The sequence below is a fragment of the Heliangelus exortis genome, chromosome 1, assembly GCF_036169615.1.
Source record: "Heliangelus exortis chromosome 1, bHelExo1.hap1, whole genome shotgun sequence".
NCBI lineage: Eukaryota > Metazoa > Chordata > Aves > Apodiformes > Trochilidae > Heliangelus > Heliangelus exortis.
In genome coordinates, this window is record NC_092422.1 from 66,601,598 (window position 1) to 66,614,945 (window position 13,348).

Genomic DNA, 13,348 nt, shown 5'->3' on the forward strand with positions numbered 1-13,348 from the left:
TCAGTATCCTGTCTTGCTGAATGCAGCACACTCGTGATTAGTGGGCTGTTATTCATTGTTTTTGTGGTTGTTATTGATGAAAAAAATCAGTTGGGAATCCAGTGTTACTACTACTAAGGGCTTTTACCCTGCGCCTCTGCTTTTTCTGTTTCTGTCTGGTGTGGACGCATAAATCTCTTTCCTGAGCTGCTACAAACCTACTATTCAAATAAAACCTAATATTTTTGTTTGGTTGGTTTTGTTTTTTAGTTTGGGATTTTTTTCCTCCCATGGAGTTGTTGGCAGATTTGTACTTTGTGTTCTGAAGTATTTGTTGCACTTGCACTTGTGCAAGCTATCTTTTGAGTAGCCATCTCCTCTGCTTTCCAGTTGCCCAGGCTTTTTCTGTGTGTTCCCTCCTGCAGTTGTCTCTCTGAGCCCTGTGTTTGACCCTGCTTTAATTGGATGTTCATGTTGTGCTCTGCAGATAGCTGTCTGTAGTATGGAGAGAAAAGGTTTTATTGCTGCATGTTTATATATATAGACTACAGGAGATGTGAATCGCCTGCCATAAGCTTTCAGCACCTTTTAACAAGTGCTTAAAAATTCATCTGAACATAAAACCAGAGTAAGCAGCAAGCACTTGAATTTGTTGCTAAGAAATGGAAGCAGGGGACACTCTGCTCAGCACACCTAGATGTGTCTTCATTGTCTCCCAAGGTCTTCAAACATGCCTGATGGTCTGTAAGCCAGGACTGTTTGGAATTAAAGACTGCCAGCAGAAGTGTTGCCATGGGCAGAACCAGCTCCTGTTTAGGGAAGGTTGTATGCTTCGAGAAGCTGAGTTTGGCTGCTGGAATACAAACTCTCAAATAGGCAATAGAATTTTATTTGTTATTGATTTAAGTCTATGCCCTTAAACTTCATGAGTTAGCAAGATGAAAATAGTCTTCTAGTCCTCCAGCTTCTAGTCTGATGCTCCCAAAATGTGCACAAAGACAATCTCTTCTCACCCAGGTACCTTCTGCCCATCGAATAGCTTTTGCCTAAGAAATTCATGGAAGTTTCTTATCTGACTGGTTCCTGCACAAGGCGTGTTATGGTACTACCTGGGTGTGAAGGCCTGCAGTGTTTTGAGTATTGGTTGATGTTGCTCTTCTGTTGGACACTGGTCTTTGTGTACGGCTTGGCTTCCTTGCCTCCCCACTGTTGCTTGACCTGTGAGAAGGTGAACTGATGTGAAATGAATTTCTGGGTTATGGGAGTTTTTATAGTTTGCTTACGTGGCACAAATGACCCCTTTGATATCCAGTCCTGTTGACTGCTCTGTTCATCTGTCCTCCTCCCAGATGAATACCTGACTCCATAGTTCTGTATCTACCTGCTTGGAAACTGCACTCATTGCTTCCTTTTTCAACTTCCAGGATTGTGAGCAATGTATTTTTGTAGTAGGGCAAAGGTGTTGTTTTAAACTTGAGCAGTCATTGCATTCAGATCCAGTAAATTGACTCTCTTATGTATAAAGGCTGCCTAAAATTTCCAGGAAATTGAACACTTGTGCAGCAAACAATTCAAAGGCAAAAACACAATCTCTTCAAAGCCTTTGGACAGGCTTCTCTTCTTTATCCCATGGTCTTTGGATAATCTCAAGACTTGTGTATAGTAACTAATGTGAAGGATATATCAAATGGCATATTTAGCTTTTTTAATGGCATCTAGTTTTGTTTAAGAAATGAAGCTACTTGTTTCAGGTGTGGCCAGACTGGCACTTTCAATACTGCAGGCATTTCAGGTTCAGCTGTCTGTAACCTGCCTGTGCCTCTCTTCTGTTTAGAGAAAAAGCCCAAGGCAAAAGTTGTTGTCTGCTGTGGATAATTTTTTACTTCTTTACTGATTTGCTCCTTCAGTCCATAAAAAATTTAGGAGTGATTTTTGTTTTCATTTAAGTTTAGTAATTTTTGTTTAAGTAATTGTATGGCTTCTTATTTAATGAATTTAGCATAGAGTAGTATAGAATGGCAGGACTTCCAAGGATTTACATGGATTTCTGTTTGTGCTTATTGGAGTATTAGCTGATCACTATTTTATCTTTATTAAGTAGCAGTGTGTAATTTCCTTCTGCATTCACTGTATGTGTGACATGTTTAAAAATTAATTACAAAAAGCTGAATAACTTTTTTTAATGGAACTGGTGCAGTTCCACAGAAGAATTTCTCAGTGATACCCTTGATTGTTTCTCAAACTTCTGAAAACCACTTTTAAATTAACTGCCATCAGTCACTGTTTTTATGACTGTGCTTATTTAAAATCTGCCTTTTGTTTTGTGTGCATACTTGTAGGTTTTTTTGCCGCCCCCTCCCCACTTTTTTCTTTTTTTTTTTTTTTAAGGTGAATTATATTTCTAAATCTTTGCCTTCGGTGTGCACCCACCTTATTTCCTGGCCTCCACCCATCTCTCAGCTAGTGACTGCCACCATGGCAACTCTTCCTCTGGCTGAACAGATGGGACATTGAGTCTTGTTGGAGAGCAGAGCGCTGCTCACGCCCTGCCGGGAATCAGCTGGCGGGTTGCACTCCTTCCTGCAAAATTTAAAGCAAGCTCTGCCCACCGGAGGCATGCTGGTGCTGAGTGTGCTCAGTTTCACAAATAAGACTGTGGTCTAACAGTTGCTTGCAGAAATAAAAACATAGTGACTGAACTGGGATTATTTCTGTGCCTGAAAGCTCTTCAGAAGAGCTTTACCTTTAGAGCAGAGAGCTCGGCATCAGCCAGCAGGCTGTAATTTTCTGGTAGAATGGTTGGCATCACCTTTTTGTTTCTCTTTAGGATGCGTCAGGATGAAACGCCACAGGCATCTAAGCACCAGTGACAGTTCAGACAATGAGAGTAAGTAATACTAGTTTTTCTTTGGTCTGTCACCCCCTTGTGGTTTCCTTCTGTGGTTTAAGGGCAAACCGTTTCACCTCTTATAATTAAAAAAAAATGTTTCTCGCTTGATTTCTTTTGTGTTCTGTGGTCTTTGGTGTTCTGAATCCTGTTGCAGGAGAAAAATGAAGCAAGGGATCTGTAAGCCTTGGGGGGAGATTTGAGCCTACTTAGAATTTGAAGAGAAACTTGTTCAGTCTTTCACTTCAGTTCATTCTGAAAAGGGAGTTTACTTTCCAGGTTCCTATTTTTTTATTTTTTAAAAAAGAATTATGTTGTCTCTTGTTGTGCAGAGCCTCATATGAGTGTTGATAGGTTAAGAGTTATATGCAGAGAGAATTAAAACCAGTATATTAATTGCTATGTTATGCTGGTTCTTTACCTGTTTGTTTAGTGACATTATATTTTAAATGTTCCTTGGCACACATCTGCTTAAAGTTACATCTTCCTATTTTATCTGAAAAAAAAAAGACCAAGACCAAAAACTAAACACTGTGTGGCAGGATCTTGTTTGTTTTTTACAAACCTGTGCCTGTCTAATAACTCTATAAATACTGATGATTCATTGTCATATTTGCTGCCAGTCATCATTGTATCCTTTACTGAAATAACATTTTGCCCAGAAATGTCTAGACATCACACTAGTATTTTTTGCATCTCTCATCAGCATGCTTTAGTATCACTGCTCCTTTTTTTTTTTTTTTTAAGTCACTTGCAAACTCTTTCCTGTTTTGCTCCTCATTCTACCTTATTAGAAAGAAAATGAAGGAAAGTGGTCTGCCTGCTTGTTTCTGTTTACTCTTGCTTGTATTAGGCAGAGCAGAATATACCCATAATCTCAATGTGCTGTGGCTTCATAAAGAACTAGTGGAACAAGAGGAGCTGTAATCAAGCCTACAAACAACCTAAGACTTGTTTGCCCACGTCTTCTCAAAGTTGTGAAAATTCAAGAGATTGGAGTGCCTTGTGTTTTAGTGAAAAAGTAAATTGATATGAGCTATAATGGTCTCTTTTTTTTTTTTTTTTTTCAACAGGTCCTTCCACTTCCTTTTCTTCTTGTGCTAAATACAGGAGCAAATCAAAAACACCAGCAAATGAACAAAAGAAACCTGCTGAGGTAAGGGTTAAAGATTGGTTAGTGGTACGTTTTTTTCGTGTAGTTTTCATATTCCTAAGCCTTGAAATCATGAGCTTTGAACTAGTGCAGTGAGTCCTTTTGTCACCTGTCAAAGTTTCTGTGAAACTGTGTTTTTCCCAACTGTTCCTATACTAAGGAGCTCTGGTGTTTGATGTCCCAGAATGACTTCTGTCATTTGCAGACAGAAGCATTTAGTTCTTTCTTCCCCTGAAATTTAGTCTCATTTTGATACTGAAAAAGTTAAGATGGTCTTAATGATTTAAGAGCATGCCACAGAAAGAAGTGGTTTATGTGTATGGGAAGGATACTTTCTTTCTGCTTTGGGATAGAACAGTGGCACACTTAACATGGCAGGATACGTATAAGCAGTGTTTTCTGCCACTTGCTCACTCTTGGCTTTTTACCTGCAGTGAAGCTTTTTTCCACTGCCACCAACCACCTATTCAGGACCTTTACACTTATCACTGCTGCTTTCACCAACTTAATCAATTGGCATTTATGCACAATCCAGTGCTGAAATCCATCTGATCAACTGTTCCACTGGTAGCCCTCTTTGGGGAAGATGTGTTGTCTGCCTTCTCCACATTTGATACTTGGTTTTTTAAAGGCTGCAGTCAGGTAATAACTGCTAAGGGAAGAAATGTTTCTTTCAGGTGATTCCCTTTACCTTCTATCACATTCCCTCCAAATGAGTCTTTCAGCATGCTAGCTTGACTGTTGATACCTGAAGGTTACTAAAAAAAAAAAGACTGACAAAATCTACTTTGTTTCTCTAGAATGTGAAGCTGTTTGTTATGTCCCAGAAGTAATAGTATACTGTACCAGCAGCTTTTTTCCTCTTTAGATACTGCTGTGAGAGGTTGCATGAACCATAGGTTGTGCTCATAGAGCAAAAGCTATTCAACAAACATACTTCATGATTCTTTTCTAAATGCTGCTAACTAGGGAAGTTTGGTTTTGTAAGAAGGTAAATGTTACAGAACATGTCCTTTCTTTAGAAGTTTAATTTTTGTCACAACTTAGTTGAAGTCAAGTCACTGATGCATTTCTAAAAGAGAATGTTGCACAAATGTTTCCATAAAACCAAAATTGGACACGATTAGCTACATAGTGTTTTGTTTACAGCCACCAAGCAGGTTAAAAAAAGCCTGCTATGCTTTTTACCTTTAGAATGTTGGTCTGAGGATTATGATTCTGTAAGAATTTTAATCTTAAAGCAGCTTGTGGTTACTTAGGTCTTTTCATGATTGCTCACATTTGCCTAGGCAGGAGTTTTCTTGCTAGCCAAGCTAGGCAAGTGGAAACTGAAACATACACTGCCAGACCTGTTGCTGTTTCAAGTACACCTCAGTGCTAGGCCCTTGCCAATCCCATCCTTCTACCCAGCCATCCAGCTTTTCTCCTGCTTCTCTTCCTCCTAGGGACTGTGCTATTACTGTTTTCTTTGCTATTCCTCCCTACTGTATTTATGTGTGCCCGTGCAATATTAACAATAAATATGAAAATGTGGTACATAGTATACAGATGTTCTTTTGACATAACTTCTAGGAATTAAAATGAGCAGTGTTTTCAGTTCCTCCTTTTGAGATCTTCTTGGCTGCATTCTACCTGTTCTAGGATAAAATATTGAAGCTCTGTAATGTTTTAAAAATATGAAACATGGAAGAACAAAATCTGGACCGCACACTTGGAATTAAAAAAGTGTATTTCATAACATCATGGCAGTAATACTGGCATCTTTTTGTCATCTTTCACTTAAGATCACCCTTGTGGAAAAGAAGGGGAAAGAAAAAAAACAAAAAACAAAAACCCCACTTTAGTATATGGCCTCTTCTAGGAGTGTGCCAAGTACAATATTTAAAAGAACCCTGGAAAAAAAAATCCTCAGGGAAAGGGAACAGAAGGTGACAGTAATAATCTCTACTGCTTTTACTTAAGACTCTTGGCTCTCCTTCCAGTTTTTCCTTTCCTTCTGCTAGAAGTAAGTACTCCTTCCAAACCCTTGAAAAACATATGCTGGAGAGTGTATTACACTAAATGCTGTTGTAAGCAGAGTATTGAAATTGATTATTTGTGCACCAACTGGTGAAAAGGGTATAAAACAAAGACTGAAAAGAGAACCCACTGCACACCATTCAAGAAAATCATGTTGAAAGTCCAAGTTTTTTTGTAGTCATAATTGTCTAATATCTATTGGATGAAAATTTAAAATTTCAGGCTGACAACAACTCTTTAGCAAAGGCTCTCTTTTAACAAGTTGGCATGGCTCTCCTTTCATTCACCTCTGCTTGCCAGGCAGCAGGCTGTTTCTTGAGTTAGTGATGCAGAAAATCTAAAAGGTCACAGCTATAAATAGCTGTTTGGGAATATTTTTACTTGTGGTCTTCATACATTAATTTTTCTTTCGTGCCAGTAAGCCTGGCTTTCTCAGTTAAATTGCATGTGAATGATGTAGGCTTTTTTCCATTTCTTCAACCATTTCCAGCCCAGCCCAAGTACCTGGGTTCTCATTCCAGATAAAAGCTTGTCGTTGGTACTGTGAGCAACAATCAAATTAGTGTAGCTGTCATTTACTTCACAGGACTTGTCTGTATGTGCCATGGCCCTCTGTGGTTGCCTATAAAAAATGATGAATGGCTGCAGAATGTCAGGAGTTGGAAGGGACCTCTGAAGATCAAGTCCAACCCCCTTGCCAGAACAGGACCAAAAACAGGGCAGGTCACTCAGAAATGCATCCAGATGGGTCTTGAAAGTCCCCAGAGAAGGAGATTCCTCAGCCTTTCTGGGAAGCCTGTTCCAGGGCTCTGTAACCCTTACAGTGAAGAAATTCTTCCCCGTATTGAGGTGGAACTTCCTGTGCTCTATCTTGAATCCCTTGCCCCTCATCCTATCACAGGGTGCAGGTGAGAAGAGGTTGTCCCTTCCTTCTTGACACCCAGCCCTCATATATGTATACACATTAATTAGGTCCCCTCTCAGTCTTCTCCTCTCCAGACTAAGAAGCCCCAGGTCTCTCAGCCTTTCTTCATAAGGCAGGTGCTCCAGTCCCTGAATCATCCTCGTAGCCCTTCCTTGTGCACTCTCAAGTAAATCCCTGTCCCTCTTGAACAGGGCAGCCCAGAACTGGATGCAGTACTCTAAATAAGGTCTCACTAGGACTGCTCTGCTTTGAATTGCCTCTCTGATGCTTCGGAATTGAGGCAGATACCGGGATGGCCTCAGTGGAGCCAGGTCATCTGGTGTTACTGCAGGGGAAAGGTGCAGTGTTTAGAGTGCAAGTGTCAGAGCCTTATCCCAGGGGTTGACATCAGTGCAGAAGGGGTGTTACTGGGTTGGACCTGGGGTCTGCTTACAGTATTCTCCTTGGAGAAGAAGGTGGAACAAGGCAAGCCTGTAATGGTGCTTCTTCAGATCATGGTGTTTTTCTGTGCAATTTCAAAAGCAAGATTGTGTCTCTTTCTTGGTGCTCCTCTTTTGGATTACAGTCTATCACAAACTACTGAAATGGTGACTTAAAAATTCTGCTGTCCAGTCAGCTTTAGCTGTTACTTTGAATACATAAGTTGTGTTAAAGTTACAGGCGCACCAGCAGTATAAATCATAAGAGTTTTTCAGACCTTTATGATGATGTTGGCCACGTGCCAATTGTGGTGTTGCCCCTCATGGATTTAAATGCAGACAGGAGGGGCTCACAGGCTGAAGCAGTAGGCTGTGTGGGAGTAGCAGGGTAGGAGGCATTTGGATGTCTGGCTCAGCATGAAGCCTGTACTTTGCAGTTTCCTGTCTCTGTGGAAGCTGCTGCAGAGAATGATGGCAGAGTAGTTGAAATAATTTTGCAGGGAAAACCTGATAGCTGGACCATCCTGAGTGACTGACCCTTTCTTTTTCTTAGGCTAGTGGAGTCAGAAAAGAGGGGTCACAAAAGAGCTTAAGAGATCTTTCTGATGCTCAAACAATTTTTTTCTCATTCCTCTCTCCCTCTTGACACTGTGAAGGAGTTAAATTTTTTTTTTTTTTTAACTCTTTCCATTTAAGATGGCAGTATTTTACCTCACTTTGCCAATAGGGTTTTGAATCTCACAGCAATAGTAGTTTTTAATCCCTCACTGTTGATAGTGACAGCTCTGCTATCATGCAAAATGTAGCTTGTCTTCTACAAGAAAATGGTCTGGTTTCATTACTTGGGTATGTGAAGTTATTTTTTTAGTGGCATTTAACTGCCACATAAATCACAGGTCTTGATCCTGAGCAGTGCCCTGTAGGACTAGACTCTTGGCAGAAAATGGATTAATTTTGCAATTTCAAAGTGGTTCGTTTGGTTCTGTTTGAATAGGCAATGTGGTTAAACCATAGTGCTCTGCATGTGCTATATGTAATAGAATAGAAGACTGTTACTTTTATGTACATGCTTACTTTGGAAAATTCTGAATTAACTTGGGCATCTGTACTGGTTTTTCAAGACCTCTGGTGAACACACCTTATGCATTTCGATGAGGTATTTTTTAGATTGCCTGGGTTAGTTTATTTTAAAAAATTAATATTTTTATATGTATTTTACAATGTGTAGGCAATTAACAGTGACTCTGTAAGTGCAACATCATTGGTTATTTCAAGGATTTTTTTTTTTTTTTTTTTTTTGCTTTGAGATACTGTCTCAGGCTCTTTGAACTCTTTAGCAAGAGGTACCCTGAATGTATAAGGGCATGGAAAAGCTTGTCTGTGAAAAGGCTGAGCTACTGTACCTTTGTAAGAGAATGAGCAGGTGTAACAGTAAAGTATGAATAGCCTGGAAACAGCACAGCTAGAGCTTCAGTCCTGCTTGTCCTTGTGAAGGAAGAATTGGGGAGCAGAGGCAGGGAGTGAGGGGGAGATGAATGAGGCCAAAAGTTAGGAAAACTGTAGCAATTAAAAGGATATTCTTTCCATGCATCATGCAATTAGACTGTGAAGCTCATCTGCTACAAGAAGTTGTTAAGACTGAGAACTAAACAAGATTAAAAATGGAATAGATAATGAGGAGAGATTTTTCTAGATATCTGTATGAATTAGTACCACTTTCAAAATTGATTGCTAGGATTAATCCCCAAATCAGAAGCTTATATCTGATTAGCAACCAGAAGGAAACTTGACATGTTCTTGCACGTTTTTCTGGCTCATGAGATACTGCCAGAGATAAAACGGTAGGTAGAGTTGATTTAGTATCTGATTTCCTGGCTTTTCCTATACAGGCTTGTAGAGGAGGCAGGGAAGATTCATAGCTACTTAAAAGAGAATTATGATATTTCATTTGTTTGAGTCTTTGATAATCCATAAAAACAGTTCTAGGGAGTAGGAGCTCAAAGGTTAGGATTTACTGCAGTGCATGTCCTAATTGTGTGGATGTTCGGAAACTATAAATTTAATGCTGCACTTATTTCTGCCTGTCCCAGCTTCTTTAACATCTGAAGTCTTTCAGTCCTGTCAGTGTACATGCCTGGAACTGCAGCTTCGTTCCATTTTATAATTATGTTGCCTTTTGTTTACTTTGCTACCAAAAAAACCTCCATCCAAACAACAAAAAAACCCACCTTGTTTGAGTCCCCAGACTCTTCCATAGAAGCTTCATACCCAGAGTGCAACAGTTAACAGGAAAAATTCTGCCTATCCAAGATGAGCAAACCAAATATTGTCCTTTGAGCTTCATTCTCTCTAAATGGGCAATCTTTTGCACATAGTGTGAACCATCTCTGCACTGGTAATGCCCTTACCTTGAGTACTGTGTGCAATTTTGGGCACCACGGGGCATCGAGCTATTGGAGAATGTCTGTAAGAGAGCCATAAGGATGGTGAAGGGTCTGGAAGGGATGAATTATGAGGAGCAGATGAGGTTTGTTCTTCTCGGAGAAAAGGACACTGAGGGCTGCCCACGTTGCAGTCTGTGGCTTCTTCACAAGGGGAAGAGATGGGACTGGTACTGATTTCTTCATTCCAGTAACCAAAGAGAGGACTAAGGGAAATGGTGGGAGGCTGAATCAGGGGTGTTTTAGGTTAGATATTAGGAAAAGGTTTTTTACCCACCGGGTGGCTGAGCCATGGTACAAGCTCTTCAGGGAAGTGGTCACAGCACCAATCCTGCCTGAGTTCAGGAAGTGTTTGGATGATGCTCTCAGGCATATGGTGTGATCCTGGGGGTGCCCTACACAGGGACAGGAGTTGGACTTGATGATCCTGATGGGTCCCTTCCAACTTGGTGTATTCTGTGATCTGTACAAATATTGAACAATGCTTAGATACTATGTAGCTGTATTACACTTGTAATAGGGCATATTAAAAATTGGCTTTTTTTATTTAGGAGGTGTAAACTGCTGCTTTATAAATGCATTTAAATGTTGCTGAAGGTGTTAAGAGCTCCAATAATAAAATAAGCTTACTGCTTTCTCTGCTTAGAGAGGATATTTGCCTCTGTTCCATGCTCTTTTCTGTAAAAGTTTTGAGACATAGTCTTGCAGGGTGACCAGATGGGACAGTAGTTGCCTTCTGCCTTTTAGAAATCATGGCTCTGTCTTTCTGGGGCAGCAAGTCTTCTGACAAGGAAATGCATGTTGCTGACTTACTTGGGGTTCTGACTCTTGGGGCTATGCAGGTTGCAGGGAAGGCTTTAGGACTGAAGCAATTAGATCCAATCCAGCAGAAATTCTGCTTTGATTTTAACAACAGAGCAGTTAACCCATAAATTGGGTTCCCAGTCCTGGCCAAGGTGCCGGTGCCACCTTTTTGGGTGGTATGTGAGCAGGTGATCCAACTATCCAGGAGCTGAGAGAGTGTCACAAGAAGAAAGAGAAGTTTTCTCTCCATTTTTAAAAGATGATGCAATCCACTTGTTTACCCTGACACATGCATTAAGACAAGGTGAATGAGCAATGGCATCAGTTAGCTTCAGAAGTAGCTTGCAGAGAGGTATTGGAAAAGGTAGTTTACTATTGTTTGTTTGTTTGTTTTAGATTTGCAATGATCATGAACAAAAAGTGCATGACTACCAGTGCAGCTCTGGTGTTTGCATTGTTCAGCAAAAATAGGATTGGTAGAAGACTGTTGTATTGTCTTTGATGCTAATGTTTTCTATAATTATCTATAAAACTATTTGTATCCTCCCTGATGTCTTTAGTGGATAACAATACACCACACAAAATAATCTGTTTCACAGGCTTGATGTATTCACAGAGTAAGCACAGGAGGGCTTGGGTAGAAGTCATGGACAGTTTGTGGTGAAGCATTTATAAACAAATTCTAAGATGATAATTCTACTTGGACGTGCTCTTCTAACATAATTTCCAAATAGGACTCAGAAGTCTGAAAAACAAATAAAACTTATGAACCGTATCTTTCCTTCCATAGCTCCACAATATTGTTATTACTTGGTGTGTTAGTGCCATGGGGGAGCAGAGCATCCTTATTTCTGGAGATTTTTTGTAGAATTTAGCTTTTAAAGGCTTTAAGATAGCAGTACATCTCTGCAGAGGTGACTTGAGTTCTCATTGCCTCAGCAAATCCAGGCAGACTTAACTGCAGAGCAAAAAGCTAATCTTGACCAAAGAACAAGGTCTCCAGTTCTAGATTTAAGCCCCAGCTCTAAAGCATTACACAATTTAGCTTCTCAATAAAATGCTTAAGTTATTATTACTGTTGTTGTTGTTATTATTACTATTGTTAAAACACATATTTCATTGCCATCCTTCTCTTGGAGTGCTGCATCAATTTCAGCGGAACCTAAAAATTCCTGGCAGCAAAATGAAATGGCAAATTCAGACCAAGCTGTCTTGTATGGTAAGCAGGGCTAAAAACCACCATCACCCAGTGACTTCTGTGAATGCTTACACCAGTGGGGAGTTTCTCATTTCTGTGTGTACAGACATGGCTCTGCTACCTGCAGTTGGCTCTAGTTCATCTCTGCAAGGCCCTTCTCTATTATGGTACAGATGTTCAGTGCTAGTTGAGTCTTCTCTGGAGTCATGTCTCCAGATGGGAATGCCTTATTAGCCTAGACCTGCCATGCTGATTTTTCACGTCTTCTCAGTATTTATGATATTACAGATTATATTAAAATAAAGTTGAAGGGTTGTGCTTTCTGCATGGCAAGAAACAGCAGCCTTCCCATAACTGATGTGGAGCTTGGGCATGTAGTGATAGAACGAGGAGTAATGGTTATTAAGATGAAAGAGAATAGAAGATGGGGATGGAGAGCAGAATAACCTCCCACATAATCCAGGTTTTTAATGACCTGCTCTGCCACCTGGACAAGTCTGTGGGGTCTAGAGTACTTGAGGGAGCTGGAAGAGGAGATCACCAAGAGTCTCTCTATCATTTGTCAGCAGCCCTGGTTAATGGAAGATCCCAGGCAACTGGAGGCTTGCCAATGTGATGCCTGTCTACAAGAAGGAGCAGAATTAAGGTCAAGGGAACAATACATCTGTCAGCCTGACCTAGGTATGGGGAAAGATCATGGAGTGGTTCATCCTGAGTGTGCTCATGTGGCAAGTGCAGGACAGCCAGGGGATCAGGAAAGGCAGGTCCTTCATGACTAACCTCATCTTCTGTTACCAGGTGACCCATCTAGTGGATGAAGGAAATGCTGTGAATGTTGTCTACCTGGACTTCAGTAAAGCTTTTGATACTGTCTCCCATAGCACTCTTCTAGAGAAGCTGACTACTCATGGCATAAACAGATGTACTCTTGGCTGGGTTAAAAACTGGCTGGCTGGCCAAGCCCAGAGAGTTGTGGTGAGCAGAGTTAAATCCAGTCAGCAGCTGCTCACCAGTGATGTGCCCCAGGGCTCAGTGTTGGGGCTGGTCTTGCTTCACATCTTTATCAGTGATCTGGTTGAAGGGATTAAATGAATCCTCAGTAAGTTTGCAGATGACACCAAATTGTGCAGGGGTGTTCATCTGCCCTGAGGTTAGAAGCCTCTAGAGAGAGACCTGGGCAGGCTGGATCAATGGGCCAACAGCTGTATGAGATTCAACAAGGCCAAGTGCCTGGTCCTGCACATGGGTCACAACAACCCCATATAATACAGGCTTGAATAAGAGTAGTTGGAAAGCTGCACAGGGGAAAAGGATTTGGGGATGCTGGTTGACAGCTGGCTGAAGATGAGCCAGTGTTGTGCTGAGGTGACCAAGAAGGCCAGCAGCATCCTGGCCTGTAAAAGGAATAGGGGTGGCCTGTAACAGGAATAGGGTGGCCAGCAGGAGAAGGGGAGTGATTGTGCCTCTTTACTTTGGCACTGGTGAGGCCACACTTCGAGTGCTGTGTTCAGTTCTAGGCCCCT

General features: G+C 40.9%; 1 protein-coding gene across 7 annotated transcripts in view; it reads left to right on the plus strand.

Moving 5' to 3' along the window:
* Positions 1–13,348, plus strand: part of JADE3 (jade family PHD finger 3) — a 69,024-nt gene that overhangs the window by 29,244 nt on the left and 26,432 nt on the right. For all 7 annotated transcript variants that reach the window (XM_071746877.1, XM_071746848.1, XM_071746826.1 and 4 more), the window contains 2 exons: positions 2,807–2,866; positions 3,940–4,022. In XM_071746877.1, the coding sequence (XP_071602978.1) occupies positions 2,818–2,866; positions 3,940–4,022 (132 nt within the window). In that variant the 5' untranslated portion in view covers positions 2,807–2,817. The remainder of the gene's footprint in view (positions 1–2,806; positions 2,867–3,939; positions 4,023–13,348) is intronic.